This window comes from Electrophorus electricus, chromosome 22, assembly GCF_013358815.1.
Source record: "Electrophorus electricus isolate fEleEle1 chromosome 22, fEleEle1.pri, whole genome shotgun sequence".
In the NCBI taxonomy this organism is placed as follows: Eukaryota; Metazoa; Chordata; class Actinopteri; order Gymnotiformes; family Gymnotidae; genus Electrophorus; species Electrophorus electricus.
The window spans coordinates 3,717,433-3,734,646 of record NC_049556.1 but is presented as its reverse complement, the minus strand read 5'-3'; the positions used below and the strand labels follow the sequence as shown (position 1 = coordinate 3,734,646).

The window sequence follows — 17,214 nt, the reverse complement described above, 5'->3', positions numbered from 1 at the left end:
CCGTCTCTACTTTCTCAAATACGGCAGTAGCCCAATCTAGTGCTTTATCCGATAGACGGGAGATAAGAAAAGCAATCTTGGCTTGGCTGGAACAGGGTGGGACGCCATTAAAATACAAGGTGCATTATAAAAGGAAACCCCTACACTCGTCTGGGGAGCCGTCATATTTCTCAGGTTTATTCACGGGAACTGTAAGGGTTGGCACCAGGTCAAGGCCCCCTCCGGCCACCCGAGGGAGGCCTCGAGTCAGGCACACTACTAATCAGGCTTGATGTCCAACACCTGGGCTAGATGTATACAAGTCCAGTGACCCAGTCACTCAGTGCTGGGTCTTTGCTAAAGTTTTGAGCCAAGCTCCTAGCTGGTAACTTCGGGTATTGCGGTTTGCGAGCCCTTACACAACACCTCACTTCTGCTCTGCACCTCTGCAGTCTTTTTACACATCCTCTCCCTTCTCCAGTTTCCCCCTCTCGAGTCTGTCTCTCTCCCGAGGCTCCCCTTAGCCATTAAAATTCCTCCCCGTTTTCTGGTTTTGTTTGGGAAGTTTTAGTTTGGTTTTCCCCAGTGCATTGGGGTCGTCATTCTTCCTGCGGCGTCCTTTGTTCTCCCTTTTTCCACGCTCGGCATGGTGTTTAGTTTTTCCTCTCGTTTTGCCTGTTCTAAGATTTAACTGTTTTGCACACGAGCCCACCATCATTAAAGCATGACAGCTTACCTAGAAGACTGTTGGTGTCATCATCTGGGTTTGAGCCCCATTACAGGAACAGCTGCTTGAGTGCTGAGAGGTGCAGCAATGGAGGCTGGTGGTGGGGTGAACTGGGGAGTCATATCCATTAGTTGTAGCCAGGAAGTGAACTCTCTCATACACTGCCTGAGTTCAGACATCTGTTTGGCAATTGTGTACATAGATTGCACGAAGCCCTCAAGTAAATGCTGATATTGGCTGAGTAGCTGTCCTTGATTGGTAATAGCCCCATTTAGAGCCTCACCTATATACACACCTGTACCTAATACATCAAGCAATGAAGGTTTATGAGGAGAACATCTGGCAAGGTTGATGTATGAATGAATAAATAGTAGCATAATCAATACTATTTTTGCAACCAAACCAGCCAAACAGTAATCTATCAAATGCAAAACAATGCCTAACACAAAACATGTAAAACAAGAAAACAGGGAAATAACAAATGTATTTGGATATAATACATAATCAGTACTAAAGGAGGCAGATTTTCTCTGAACATTTTAGCTGTTTAGCTGCACATATGGTTTTCCATAATTTGCATATTGATTCTAATTGGTCAGATTACCTATGAGTAAGTACATGGTTCTGTACCAGAAAAGGCTATTGGCTCTCAGCTGTCTCTGCCATTCAGTTGGCTTGCCATGGTTATGTTAATTTGTTAGTTTTTAACACTTTTGTGTGCGCCTGTACCTCCAACTCCATGCATCTCCAACTCCATATTTTACCAGTGTCAATACCACTCAATTAAATAAAAACAAGCAAAAGTACATTTTTTCAAAACTAAGATGATGTAAACGTTACAGTATTAAATAGGCAAAAGACAGTTGTGATTGTGATGTAACGTTTATTGAGCCCAACAATAACAAATAGGTAATAACATAAATAGTTGTGGCTTTTGGTAATACCAGATGTATGCAGGGTTTGTTGCGTTTGTCACGCCTAGAACTGCGTTACATCACTCTACCTCTCGTCACGGTTGGTTGGCTGGCTCACACCCCTTACCTGCCCTGCTCCCGATCGCCGGCATACTGATACTCACCTGTGTGTAATCATGATCTGCCTATTTAAATCCCCAGATCCCAAGAATCGGGGCTGCACATTAGAGGACCTAAGACGCCAGTCTCATCCGATCACTGCGCCGACTCAAGAGTTTTTTTTGTGTTAGAGTGTTTCCATCGCTAGGACAACGGAAAATAAAGAGCACTTTGTTACAAGCCCATCTCTCACTTCTTCTGTGCCGCAAACGTCACACCTCTCCTGCTAATTAATCATCTAAATCACCACCACCACACATCTGGTGCTCCCAGACTGAACAACTTCTGAATTAAAACAGCTATGACGTAAATCTGCTTCCTGTTTCCTCAAACATTGTTGTTACTGCTGACTGTTACTGCAAACAAACAAAAACGTAAGAATGGATAAACATGTTTATTATTGTGCTCCATATAATAGTAAAAAGCATATTCCAAGATTTAAAAAAAAACAATAGTATTTATAGAGAAGTGTACATTATTTACAGGAAAGAACAACCATAGGAATGAATCATTCTGTATATGCAGTTCATGGGTTCATCCTTGTTACTCCAAATCCCCTGAGAATCAACATCTAGTGCTTATTCCTCTTTCATCATGGCAGAGTTTATAAACAGTGAATTGTTTAATTGTACACTACGTATTGTATGACTGCCAGTTCTGTGTTTAGTTCTCATTTTTCCTTTTGTCTGTTCAGTTTGTTTTGTGTTTGTTGAGCCCTTCATTACTTTTGTAGATGCGAAGCACATCATGAAATTAGATTGTAACTCACGCTCATGCTCACTCATTCACTCATGGGTAGCAAGCTGGAAATTCTCCTTAAGGTGGTGGTATCAGAGCGGTGCTTTAATAATTAGTGACACTGTGACCATGTTAATAAAACACTCCCCACGCAACAGTATTCTCCATCTTCCCAGGTTGTTTATAATAACAGACTGTCTTCTGGTATGAATATTACCAGGAAAAAGGTTACCAAATCGAATACTTAGCAGGTAACCCTCATGCAGTAACATAAGCTTGTGTTACAGCAAGAGGTAAAATGTATTAAAAGTTAACTGGACCAGTAAACACATTGCCACTTACAGCCTGTGCATTGACGAAGCTTCCAGACTGAGCTTTGATGGTCTGGTCTGTGTCAGTCGGAGTTGTGATGGTCTGGCCTGGGCTACTCTGGGCTGTGGTTGTCTGGCCTGTGACACTCGTGTCTCTAATGGTATCAGCTGGTCGAGTCTGATCTGGGTTCACATGAGAGTGAAAAGATGTAACGTTAGGCAGAAAGAAGAAGACACAGAGGATAACGTTCAGTCAAACCCATGTTCAGTCTTGTGCAAAAGACAAGCTTTCAGCTTTTGTTCTTACTCCTGAGAATAATAATTACAGCACCATGTTCTCTTACAAATGGAATCACAGAAGATCTTGGAGAACTAAATGTCATGATCAGTCCCCCCCAGCTTCCGTGTTCCTCCCTGTCTTGTGTACCTTAGTTCTATTCTGTAGTTTAATTTTCCACACCTGTCCCTCGTTTCGCGTCGTTAAGTTCATGTATTTAAACCCCGTCTTGATCCCTGTGATTTTGCTGTTCATTGATGGTTGGGTATGTTTATTCTAATGGTTGTACTTTGTACTCCATGTCTTTGTGTTATCCTAGCCTTCGTGTTCCCTAGTCTCTGTTATAGCCTGCTTAACCTGTGTGCTTCCGTGTGTTTAGTTTTCGTCACTTTGTGTTTAGTTACTCGTGTATCCTAGCCCTTGTCTCATGTATCCCCATGCTTTCAGTGTCGGCTCTTTGACCCTGGACTGCTTTAACGACTCTGATTCTAGATTTGCCCCATTAAAGTTCGCTCTTCTCCGCACATGCGTCCGCCTCCTTACCGCTCACCGTTACACTAAAACATGTAGACTTTTTCTAAAAATGCTAAGCTCTTTTTTTATTTTGGGAAAGTACTGTATATGTGAAACATTTTTTACACTGCATTATTTGAAGCAGTTGTTCATGAAACTAACTACACACAATTTTCATGACAAGTTTTCATTCCATATTTTGGTACATTTATGACAAAAAAATCATGTTTTGGAATATGGGAATCAGTGCTAGAACTGACTCAGCAGGATAAATACTAAAGAGCAATTCTCTATGTATTTATGTATCAGTGCTAGGTGATTAGAAATATGAAATCAAAATTTATTAGAAAAACGAAAAGACATGCTACACCTAAGAAAGCATTATGGACTTATATTTATGGAAAATGCTACCCTTGGACTGTCATAATGGTCTGTTCAGGGATGGACTTTCTAGAAGCCTGTCAAGTTTCACAAAATTTGGCCAACATTTGGGCATGCTATTGGTGAATGGATGGATGTAATCCTATTCTCCAATTTCTGTTCAGAGAATGAACCGTGTAGACCTACTAGCCAATGTTCATTCCCTAAAATTAACTGGGCAGACCAAACTGTAAGTTTTACAGACATGAAAGTTGGTCAATAATTTATATTTTGCTATTTCAAACAGACTATAGGTGGTGTTATATCACAACAAAATGCATTCCAGTCAGAATATTCACTCAGAATACTAGTACTGCTGTCCACAAAAAAGCCCAAAGACCAATTGAAATCTTGAGAATTTGCACATTATACATAATTGGGCATTTTGGAGCACAAACTACCAGGAAAATATGCTAAGCAAAGTCTGAAAGCCCAGAAAAGTCTTGGCACTTTGTTGTACTTCCAAGGTAGCACCTCTCTGGTTAGTAGGAATGATAATAAAATTGATGTGCGTTCCACAGTTCCAGTTACCTGTAAGAACTACCAGACGTGGTTCCCACACCTCCTTGCCTTCTTTATCCAAAAGACCTATTGTGATTTCTTCAACCTCAGCCTCAAGAAACACTTCAAATGTGGGATGATAATTGGGACCACAGTTACGGTCAAACGTTTCATCCTAAGGAAGTGCAATGTCAGTTGAATAAAATGAAGTGTCAACATTGGTCAACTTACTGCAGATGGCTGATGTTTTAATAGTAACTATTTTAGTATTATGGAGTAGGCTTTGATTTACCTGAGGCTGAAATTTATGTTCACATTTTGGTCTGTATTTTCTACCAGGAATCAGCTGGCATTTGGAGCTGGTTGTAATGTTTCTGAAGTCATTTTGTCGATTCGCCACCTTTAAGGCAATAATACTGGTATTGAGAGTTGAGATGGTACTTGTATGTGTTTTTATGTAAGACTAAACAATATATTTCTGTTGAATTTCAAGTAGGCCCTGAAATAAATACTCTAGAGGAACTGCAGTCAGTCAAATACAATGCTGACAAACACAATCATTTTGTATCATTCGTTTTAAAATTAGTATGAATTAAGTTGTCAGATTACCTCATCAACAGATACAATCATTGGCAGCAAATGTATGTGCAGTTTTTTTCTTCTTCCCCTGTCAGTCATTTCTTTGTAGAATAGTAGCACTTGAGCATTGATGCAAGACGAACCAAACATTTTATTCAATAAAAGGCCAAAGAGGGAGAAGCCTTGGATGTCTATGATCACATGTGTGTTTGTCACTTGAAGTGGCTGTATGAGCTCTACACTGTCAGCAGTAAAATGTGCCACTGCCAGATGAACCTTACTTTCCTCTGCAAAACACAAACAAGCAGGACAGAAGTTGATTTGCCTTCATAAACAAATGTATCTAGCAGAGACCGTGAAAAGGTTGCACATGGCCAACATTATCACTGTTGCTGCTCAAACTGAACGCATTGCACATAGACCGGTGCACTGTACAGTAAGTGTACCATATCACGATGAAACTACTACTGACATAGGGGAGAGCCGTGCAGAGGGGGGCACCCATGAAATAAATTAAGTTAAAAAATAATTTAAAAAAAGGCCTCCATTCTTTTTTGCACAGTACCACTTGGCAATATGTATAATTTTACAAATCAGAAATGAACTTACCATACATAATCTCACAGTGTGGGAGATAGAGATGACTGACTAAACCTTGGATGCAGTTAATATCATACAGGGGTCCTATCGGCTGCATATGAGCCAAGCCGTCCATAGGATGGGTATCCCAGGAAACGATTCTATACATCACTTCCCCTTTTCCTTCCATCTTAAACACAAGATTGGTCAATTTGCACTGGAACTGACCAGCATGAGGGCACATGAACCTACAGGACAGAAGACAATGAAAATGTTACAGTAACTTTCTTTTTAGTTCAATGAAGAACACAATAACAGAAGCAGGCACATACCTGTATGAATTACTGCCCTTGATTTCTGAACCCTTTTCAGTCTCTTCAGGAATGAAAAGTTCAAGATGTGTAAATTGCTGTGGAGGTGGAAAACAGAGCAATACATTTACAATGAACATCTAGAAGAAGAACTAAATATTTAACACATGCACATACATGTTCTACCCACATGCTCCATGTCCATCTTTCCAGGATGCTTTGTTTCTGCTTGAAACAAACAAAAAAACAGAAGCAGACATGCATAAACAAGTGTAGTTAAGACTGGTTAATTCAATTACGGAAATACAACTTTATTAATTCATCCAAAATCAGATCTGATGCATCTTACATGTGTCTTAGATGTTTTATAGTGCATCAAACAGTTCTTGTATCCATCAACAAATTACATTGCAATGGTCTGGAAAACTAAATTGCATTCTGACCAATTTCTCTCTTTATGTAAGCTTGCTGACTTGTCAATAAATATAGACGCAGCAAATCAATCAAAAAGGCTGGGACCTTTTATTGTCACTGATTTGTCAGTTCTATTCTTTTTATATAGGTGCATTTAGGAAAATAAAGTAAAGCAACAAAGACATTTTTCTTTCTGGTCAATGAATTCCCATTGTGATTCAGTCCATTCTTTTCTTCATGACTCAGAGTTTTGGGATGCTGAAGGCAGGCAATCAAACCTCCCCAGTTTGTGACCTCAGCAACATGGGGTGCGTCATTTTTGGTTTTTGAAATGTACCATCAAGATCCGACTGGTGAGGTTACCGCTGCACATCATTCTTGTCACGGAACGCTCCGCCCCTACAAGTCACGTGGTACGGCCAGCTGCATGCAGGGGGATTCGTGTGTGTGTACTGTTTTGTAACCACGCCCCCTGGGATTGCACACATGTGCACAGGGTTTAATGTTATGTATTGGTTTGTCTATTTAAACCCCTCTCAGTGTGTGCACCCTTGTTGGTCATTGCAACTATGTCGCTACTTATGTGTTAAAGTCGATATATGTAAACATCGCTGTAGTCGTAATGTTAGTCTGTGTACTCGCCCTTAATGGGTTCTTTTCTCAGTGTTAATGTGTAGTCATGTTCACCGTAGATGTCTTATGTGAGTACCACCCATGTTGTCAACATTTAATATTAATAAACGTCCTTCCCCGCGCCCTGTGGCACTCGGGCCAACAGCATTACAATTCTGAAGGTCACACGCCAGACTGACCTCTTGCATGGGTGCTGATGGAATGGTAGCTCCGTGTCAATACTTCAAAGTGAAAACCTGCATAATAACTGCAGGAAAACCTAGATGTAGTCAATGTAATAGGAGTCCGATCTAAATGTGTTTTCTTTTTAAGATCACAGTGATACTGAACCACGTCTAACATTACAATAGACTTTAGTTTGACAGCAGTTATACCATTAGAAGAACCTAAAGACACAAACTGTAACACGGGATGGGTGGAGAGCGAATACACTTGCAAAGTGCCGACGCGCGGGATGTTATGTAAGAATGAATTAACCAGGGAAGCCATAATATAATAATGAAATGTGTTTATTAACAGACAGACTAACAATACCAACTAGAACAAAGACTAAAATAGACAAACAAGAGGAACTAGACAAGTAAAACAACAAACAGAGCGCGCGGGGAGAAAACATGAACGTGGGGCGAGGAATGAGAAGCGGGATTAAACGGGAGAGAACTAAACACATGCTCGCGGACAAACGAGATCTAACCAGAGACAAGGAATAAACAAACAATGACCGACAAATAAGAAGCAAGAGATACAGGGTTTAAGTAGACACACTAATCAAGGCTCAACGACAAACAGCTGGAGTGAAAGGGAATCAGACAGGGAACCATGGAGACAAACGAAAACCCGGACGTGACTAGGTTGCCATGATAAGGGGGAACGCTCAGGTCTGTAGACGTGACAAACTGTTGTACGTTTAGCGAAGGTATTTGATAGCTAGCCGGCTCGCTCAGACTTGAGTGTGAGAAACAGAATGCTCTTTAGCAAGCATAACATTTTTGCTTGGCAATTTATCCAATTTACTTCTTATGTAGGCACAAACAGCACATGATGTGTCATTCACGTAACACACATTTTCATAGTCACTCAAAGAAATGCAAAGGCAGAAAAAAAAAAACCTTAAAAAACTACTTAGGAGTCAAGTTGTAACAGACAGTTATACTGTGTCTTTAATAGATACCTAGCTATTCTTTATGGTCACGTATATTGTGCGCGTGAGTTCAGTTGGAAAGAGAGCAGATGGCTGTGTGGGGAAAAAAAATTTAATAAATCACTTCTCTTTGGCTGGCCTTCTTAATTTTCAGCAATGCTGTTAGTGCTTTATCCTGTGTTAACTTTACATATAAATGGAACATAAAGTTGTGTGCCCTGGCTTGGTATAGTCAATGTAGAAAAGTTTAAGTGCCACATTTGACACAATTAACATAACATACTCATTGCCTGCCTCTAAACCATTGGCCTTAGTAATACAGTTCTTGAAGTGTTTTATTTGAGATGAGAACCAATTGTTGTTTTAGGTCAACACAAATCGCACACCGCTACTGTAACTCAAGGTGTTCCCCATAGTTCTGTCCTTGGCCCTCTCCTGTTCATTATCTATATGCTACCCCTTGGTCAGATTATCCACAGGCATGGTCTTCATTTCCACTGTTATGCAGATGACACACTGATTTATTTTAGCGCCAAGGCTAACACTACCTTACTACCTCCTGTTATATCTCAAGCAGTGGATAAGCATAAACTTCTTAAAACTAAATTTCTACTTATTGGCACGAAGTCCAAAATCTCAAATTTCTTCAATTTAAAATTAAATCTGGACAGTGTTTTGATCAGTTCCTCATCCACGGTTAGTAACCTTTGGTGTACTTTTTGACTCCTTTGACTGGTCAAAGATGCCTTTTTTTCACCTCTGCAATATTGCTAGGTTTAGGTCCATGCTGTCCATACACGACACTGAGACCCTGGTTCAGGTCTTCATCACCTCCCATCTTGACTACTGTAACTGTCTTCGTTGGCATCCCTAACAACACTATCCACTCCAATATGTCCAAAACTCAGCTGCAAGAATCCTCCTTAATATATGGAAATTAACCCACATCACCCCTAGTCTGCATCAGCTACAATGGCTCCCTGTCCCTGAGCACATTCAGTTCAACATCCTCCTCCTTACTTTCAAAGCTCTGCATGGTCTTGCACCTCCCTATCTAGCTCAACTCTTACACCCTTAGTGCCCCCTCCGTACACTTTGGTCCTCTGATGTAGGTCTCCTTTCCATCCACAAGTGTAGATTGGTGTCTGTAGGAGGCCAATCCTTTAGTGTCATGGCCCCAAAATATTTGTTACAGCATTAGTCAAGGGACAAAACTGGAAGACATGAGAAAAATGGCATATTGCATACACCATTCTGAGTAACTAAGAGGCAAACGGTGCAATTTCTAGGACTAATTAATTTCTGCAAACAACGGATACCAAACCATGCAGAGCAAGTACAACTATTAATGAATCTGATATATATATATATATTCCAGCCTAATGGCAGCTGCATATTAGATGGACAGATGAAGCATATGATTAACCGAGATTAAACAACTATTAGTTTCATTATCTGTTCTGTCAATACCGAATTTGATACACTGTTGACTTCAAGAAAAAAAAAATGTATAGCTTCAGTTCTGTTACAAGAGCATGGAGGGAAGTTACACCCTGTTGCATCCTTTCATCTAAGCTAGACCCAGTGTGCCGAGCACAATCTCCATACCTCCTAGTGGTCATAGCAGCAGCAATGGCAGTTACTGCCTCAGCATCAGTAGTTCAAAAATAACCTTAAAACGGGGGCTAAGTGCCTTGATAGTACCAATGGGTAGGCTAACAGTGAATGAGTATCACTCAAAAAAATAGCTCTTTATGGCCCAACAGCAACTATGCAATTAAAAAAGGGGGGTGTTCTTTCAAACATGTTCTAACGAACACTGCTAAATGAGTAATTCTGTGGTAGCTAAAGGCTTGCATATTTTGTGTTAGGAACATGTTTTTGTACAAAGATTTGAGCAAGAAAATAAAGAACATTCTATATACTATTTAAAAATGTTAAATCTTTCCAGCTGATTTGATGGTAATTGAATTTATGACAAAATCTGAAGTTAGTTAATGTATACAAGAAGCATGTTTAATAGGTCATTTATAAAGGACAGGCATGACTGTTGTGGAAATTAACCAAAAAAACAGTGCATACAGCATGGGATTTCTGGTGAACGGTTGCATGTAGTTGGCTAAAAATTGGTAAGCATGTACTTTGCATTGCATTTTAAGAATATTTGATGCCGTCAAGTGATTCATTTGATTATGCCAGATCTTGATGAAAATGTAACTGCTTTAATATATATAATTGTGTGCTTTATATTGCTTGTAAGGACATCAACACTACATCTAGAAATACCTTCGCAGTAGGTATTTCAGTGTAACTGATCCCACCCGTTATAGTGTAAAAGACATCTCCTAACCAAACATCACTACTGTCACAGACTGCTCCTCGCCCAAAAGTCACGTGGTACGACCCACCGCATGCAAGGGGATCTGCGTGTACTGTGCTTGTGTTGTAACCAGAAAAGGTGAAGCTGGAACCTCTTGCGAGAAGTACTGTCCTGTTAGTCTGTCTTAACTCATGTAATTTGCTCTCCACCACTTCTTTTTTTCCCACCTCTTTTGGGGTCACTGATGGTGCAGAAAAGGTTCGGGATCAGGTGTAATTTTCAACTGACTTGGGCTACACCAAAATTTGACCCTCTTTGCGGGCAGCTTTAGTTCCTCCCGCACTCCTTGGTGCATTGGGCAACAAGCGCTCTCCAACGGGTCCTATCGGCTGCAGCGTCTCTGGCTTTGGCCAATGAGCGTATGTCAGTAGTTTTTAGGTCGGTGATGAAGGTTGATCTCCAGGTGGTTTTGGGTCGGCCTTGCTTTCGCTTTCCTCCTGTCGGTGTCCAGTGTACAGCTGCCTTTGAGATGCGTTTGTCTGGAAGACGTAGGAGATGACCAGCGAGGCGCATTCTGCGTTCGGTGACGATTTCTTCCAGCTTCCGCAATCCACTCCATTGAAGAACTTCCTCATTGGTAATTCTGTCCTTATACGAGATGCCCAATATTCGGCGGAGGCACCATTGATGGAAAACGTTTAGTTTCTGGGCGATCCTCTTTGTGTTCCTCCAGGATTCACTGGCGTAAATGGCGGTTGGGATGACGATTGTGGAGTACAGACGCATTTTGATTCCTGTATTGATTGTTGTTGAGGACCAGATGCGGCATAGACGCTGGAACACAGCCGCCGCCTTTCCGATCCTACATCGAACGTCCGCTTCTGAGCTGCCGTCATTATTGGATACTATGCTGCCGAGATATGTGAACTTGATGTCCTCCACCGTTTGCTGCCCAATAGTTATCTGCACCTTGGTTTGACGATTCACCCGCATGACCTTGGTTTTGTCTGTCCCTCGGACCGGAAGCAAGAGCTGAATTTTCCATTGGCATGCTGTCGCGGGGTGTCTCTAGCGAGTTGCATTTCCTAGAGAATTCTGTCCAGGTTAATAGTTCCTCCCCTCATTTGTCTATATAACAATAGAAATAAGAGTATCCTTCCCTCTCAGGCAAGTTTCTAATAGTGCCGTTAGATCTTTGTGCAGGTCAGTCGTAACCAAGTTAGCACAATCTCTAAATTGTCATGTCTTATGCAGTTCTTCCCCTCTGATTTCAATTCTTACCCTTTTGTTTTGTTCATTTCATTTATTTCCGTTGTTTCCTCAACCCCATTTCTTTTCTCCCTCAGTTTATTTGTTCATTCAAAGCCCAATCAAGAAAAAACTCACAAAGTGGCCCACTTTTCAATTCCCAATTCCGTTTGACAGGTAGCTGACATTTTTATTCAAAGCAACTTGCAATTATGATTGAGCAATTGAGGGTTAATGGTTAATAACCCCAAATGGTTAATGGCTCAGGGGGCCAACAGCAACCCGGCAGTGGGGCTTGAACTGCTGATTACTAGTCAAGTACCTTAACCACTGAATTACCACTACCACCATAGTGTAGGTTTATAGCAAAATAGTTATTTCTTTCATTCATATTTATGACTGTGAAAATATGTTTAAACTTGAATTTTACAATGAATTAAATAACATTAAAATTCAACAACTGTTCCTACAGTGGCCCCCCAGCTTAGATATACAGTTACACAGACCGACCAATCATCCATCTAAGAAAAATGTGGCTTCAAGGCTAATAAAATTAAAGGGACCCTTATACTGACAAGACACAAGTAAGCAGTTGAATAATTCCAGGGTAAGAAATCATGAAACAATTAAAACATCATATTGTAGAACTCACCTGAGTGATATTCGACTGTTGAAGTTGACAATGTTGAACTCGGAAATCTACAATGAAAGCATTGAACATTAACTTGTAGCTATTCTGTTAACAGTTTCTCTCTCAATATATATGGAATAAACACCGATAAAATGAATACCAATATATATGGAATGAATTGATGTACACTGTTAAGGGCCAGGCAAAAAGCAGACGCTCTGATAAAACACACAACAAGGTAGTGGAAACGGTCACAAAAAAGGAGCAACTCGAAAGTAGGAAACAGTCCGTGTCAAAACCATAAAGACCATCCAATAATCCAGGCAGCAGAATTCCAAAGGGGCAGGCAAAAATCAGAAACAGGAATCACTAAGTCAAGGTTCAGTACACAGAAATAGAATCCAAAAGAACACACGGTATGCATAGGATTCTAAAGGCAATACTTGGCAGTGTCCTAATGTTTGAGACGGGCTTAAGTACACAGGTGAGTTCAATATTCTACTAAACCCGTTTAGTAGAAATTGGGAGCTTCTTTGGCCTTTAGAACCACATGCTGATTGTGCCAAATTCTGACCTTCCCATCAGCATGCTCCAACATCAATGCCTTTCTACTGCTCAGTGATGCAATTTGTGCTTTTTAACCCACTTGATTATTCCGTTTCCCTTAGACAGCTATGACATCTGAACTGTTCATTTACCATTATAGCCTATTCATGCTATGCAGTGACCAGCTGTGTATTTAGACTTGTTAGTTGGAGTACCAGCAGAACTATCAGAACTGTTCTTGATGTCCTCCTCTCACACCTGTAGGATCCCCTTTCACTGGATGTTCTTCCTCGACCACATCATTCTCAGTATACACTCAACACCGTTGCACAAGAAAACCCCAGGATGGCAGTTTTTGTAATACTGGCCCCATCTAATGTACTAAACTGATAAAAACAACAACAACAACAACAACAACAACAACAAGTTACTAAACCAAATACACTAATGTATGAGAGTAGAGAATAGAGGATTGTTGTAATGCTACTATACAAGAAACCTCAGTGTGAGAGGGTATATGCAGTGGATGTGGGAACCATGGTTGCTTCGACCCAACATCTAGACCATCACTGAAACTAGTAGCTCTGTGTTCCAACATCTGCAAGTAACACCACAAAAGCTATGAGAAGAGTGAGCCAAGACAACAGGTCACACCAAGACCCAATGAGTCCTTGCACCAAGCTTAACTCTAGTCGTAGCAAACTACCAATACCAAGTGAAGTACCTGAAGAGCTGCTGAAAAGATGTGAATGCAGCACTACAAACGATCATTACTGTGACCATCAGTGAGTCCAACCAGCTTATATATGCCACAGCAACAATGATACTTCAGATACTTGATCAAGGAGCGGTAGCCTATTTTGATACCTGAGATGCATAACAAGCTGCCCATATCTGAGGCCTTGGAGACTACCAAGCAAAGATTAACAGCTCTGGCCGCCCAAGAAAAGCATATGGGGAAAAGGAGGCATCCATATCCAACAGATGTCCAAGAAAAGGTCACAAGTACAAGGAGCTGGACAAGCTCCAGGCCTGGACATGGTCCAGGATGTCAACTGGCCACCCTCCTGGCATCCATGTTTCCCTGTCGTGTCTGTTTTGGAGAAGGAGAGCCCGTAACGAAACACGGTTTTCAGTGCTGTTTCACTCCAGCCATGCATCTCTCCCACCAGCAGGATGATCGAACACAACCTTGAAAAGATTGTAGAATCCCGTCTCTGACCAACGCTGGGTCCTGGCTGTCCCATAGGGCGGTTCCCCACGCTCCTGCCTCACCAGTCAACAGTGACGATACGAATTGGATGCGGTCCGCTTCGGTGACAAACTGCATGGCATAACGGGAGACGTACATGGAACACTGCATGAGGAAGTTCCTGTACCGATCAGGAAAGCCGTCAAACCATTCAGGAACGGCAACAGGGATGCAATGAGCGGCCGCGGGAGACGGTGAAGGAACCACAGCAGCTGAGGTAAGAGCCACCTGCGAAGGTCTCGGAACTGCCTCAGGTAGTCTGACAACTTCTTGTTGGGCCAGTCTGTCTTGAACCTCTGCTGGATCCATAGATAGTCGAAGCATTCTGTAATGTTTTAGTAGGGACGAGGCAAGAGGCAGAATGCAAATGCAGGAGGTTCTTTAAATAAGGTGTGAAGCTGGCGGCACAGAGGAAGGGAGACGCGATGTCGAGCTGATATGCTCTTTATTTTCCACAGCGATGGAAGCAAACGAAAATCTCTTGGATCCGAGTAGCATCGCACTGAAGGGCACTCGTGGTTACGGCCGGTACTGCTCGAGAGATGCCGTGGGAGAGAGAAGTGCTGGAAGCAATATAGAAGGTGAAGGCAATAGTAGTTCCTGTGGTAATCAGAGCACCATGGGCTTTGAATCCCAAAATGGGAGATTGGCTCCAACAGATCCCAGGAACATTAGGGATCTCCGTTCAGAAGAGTGCAGTCCTGGGAACAGCTAGGATACTACACAGGACCCTCAAGCTCCCAGCCTCTCGTAGAGGACACGAGCTTCAAGAAAACTGAAATGTGTGCGCGTGTGTGTTTAGCACAATGGCAACATGTGTCTGAAAAAGGCAAATGGGTGGGTGTGTGAGGGAGAGAACAATATAGCAGGTTTGTATGAGAGAGATAATGTGGGTGAGAGAGAGTAAGAGAGAGGTGTGTGTGAGTTTGAAAAACTAAGAGGTGAATATAACAATTAGCAATGTCTATGTATGAGTGAATGTGTGCATGTAGATAGAGTGACAGTGCATGTGTAAGAGAGTCACAATATTGTGTGTGAGCAAGAGAGGTAGAGAATGAGAGAGATGTTAGTATGTTTCTGAAAAAAAGAGACAGATGCCTGAGGGTTTGTGCCTAACAAAACGACTGTGTGTGTGTCAGAGAAAGGGATAGCAATTCAGTTTGTGTTTTTGGTGTCAGAGTGTTAGTCATGTAGTGGAGTTTGGACAGTCCTTCTGAGCTTACAACATCCCATGGGATGACCAAGCCATCATGTGCAGATCACGCCCACCTCCAGTAAGTCCAAGCTGCACCAGTAATTAACAGGATTAAGGTTTTAAAACAAAAGGAAGGTTTATGACTTCTGCAAGGACACATGACCCCATCACATGGCTTCCTGCCCTCTTCTCCTGGACTTAGCAGTAATAGTCACAAGAGGGGAATGTGTGCATACCCTGCCTCTCGGAACTTGTCCAATGCCGTTAAAAAAACCTGTTTGCAAAACTCACCTTATCTGGATGACAAAGCTGTCAGTGTATATTAAAGTGATCCCAAGATCATTTTAAAATACAGGTTGAAAAAGGATGGTTTGGCTATGACAGTGCCACCCTGTGACTGTCACAAGACACACCATATCAAACTGAAGCAAAGTGTTTATATGTGGGATATTTTAGCGCTGAGAAGTTTAGATCTATATGCATAGCGACTCAGAAGTGCATCATAATGCGATTTGTGTTACCTGAATTATCTCGCCTTATAAACTCATCCTGTTTCTCATCTTTAATTTGTGACCTCCTGAGTCTTAATCATGGATGTCCTCAGGTGAATTAGTATGTTGACAATGTTAGTGTCCTATGGAAATCAGATCTACCATGCTTCATGGTATCAAATTATTAGAGGAAATGTATAACCGTTTTTATTTCTTTTATTATGAATAAACTCAGAACATGCCTTGGTAGAAATCCGAATCCCTCTAGCCAGAGACAAAGGAAATCAATATTAATGACTTGGATTCTAGTTTGATTAATTCACATCTTTGTTAACACCCATCTAGTGATTTGGTTAAAAATCTGGACCCAGTAAAAGTAATGGGCTTTTTCCTGGGAGAAGAGGTTGAAATGGAGTTAGAAAAAAGTGGAAACATTAATTCTAGAACCTCTTTTTTTCTGATTTAAGCACTCATTCTGTCTGCATCTGTCTTAATGTTGTTCATCACATACATTTGCACTGAAGTTTCCCTTTAGCAGAGACACGTCTGATTTGTTCAGTTCAGCCAGTAGTAATTAGTCTCAAATCGTCAGCTAAGAAATTAGTCTTAAGGTAACTGACAGTAGCAACTGGTTACCGAGGACAAACAACCCACAGAAGCATCTTACTCAGCTTGTTCATTCTGTTGGCAGTTCCAGATGGAGCTGAACTGTGAAATAATCTGAGTCCTGGCGAGTAATACAGGACATATTCCAGATTGTTGCAGTGCCAATGAAAATGTCAGGATTACATGTGGACAGTGATCTGAATTTCAAAACTCATCTACATGGTCCGCTTTGATTGCTAGTTTGCTATTTGTTATCATGGTAATTACAATCTTACAGAATTAGATTAGGCAACCCATCTTGTTTATTAATTAGCTATCTACCACCCACTTATGCCTATAGCTATCGTGTAGTTAGTATCATATACCCGAGTCATGTCTGTCTAGCTCTCATTTAAAAAATGTCTTATGACTAATTCCTTTGATTGAGTCAATAAACTTTCAATTAATTAAATGTTTGCGTGAGTATATAACCAACAGTATATTATTAGAACACTGCCTTAGTGAGACTGAGCGAATATTAACTAACTTTGTAATTAACCTTTAATGTTAAATACATTTTCCCTAAAATTAGGATGGTGTTACTGGTTATATTTTTTTCATAAATAGACTAGAAATAGTGAATGTTTGTGAGAGAATTCTGACTGTGTTCCTGTGTGTCTCAAGAGACAGTAAGTTAGTAACTCACTCTAGTTTCTCCAGTTTACAGTGTGGATCCTCCAGTAGAGCAGA

At 41.1% G+C, this 17,214-nt stretch overlaps 1 protein-coding gene across 1 annotated transcript; it reads right to left on the bottom strand.

The window, feature by feature from the left end:
- Positions 1 to 1,592: 1,592 nt before the first annotated feature.
- On the bottom strand, positions 1,593 to 17,203 carry LOC113567664. The gene is made up of 10 exons (XM_035521446.1): positions 17,171 to 17,203; positions 12,417 to 12,463; positions 6,199 to 6,233; positions 6,030 to 6,106; positions 5,728 to 5,945; positions 5,149 to 5,405; positions 4,832 to 4,939; positions 4,570 to 4,714; positions 2,860 to 3,011; positions 1,593 to 1,923 (listed from the first exon to the last, which is right to left on the bottom strand). The coding sequence occupies exons 3-10, from the start codon at positions 6,211 to 6,213 to the stop codon at positions 1,876 to 1,878; spliced, it is 1,020 nt and encodes a 339-aa protein (XP_035377339.1). The 5' UTR covers positions 6,214 to 6,233; positions 12,417 to 12,463; positions 17,171 to 17,203; the 3' UTR covers positions 1,593 to 1,875.
- Positions 17,204 to 17,214: the final 11 nt, after the last annotated feature.

Excerpts from the sequence above, each read along its gene's own strand:
- LOC113567664 (XM_035521446.1), bottom strand. Across the intron at positions 5,946-6,029 it reads AAGGGCAGTAATTCATACAG|GTTCATGTGCCCTCATGCTG; the intron begins GTATGTGCCTGC and ends TCTGTCCTGTAG. Across the intron at positions 1,924-2,859 it reads GCTTCGTCAATGCACAGGCT|CGATGGAAACACTCTAACAC; the intron begins GTAAGTGGCAAT and ends CCGTTGTCCTAG.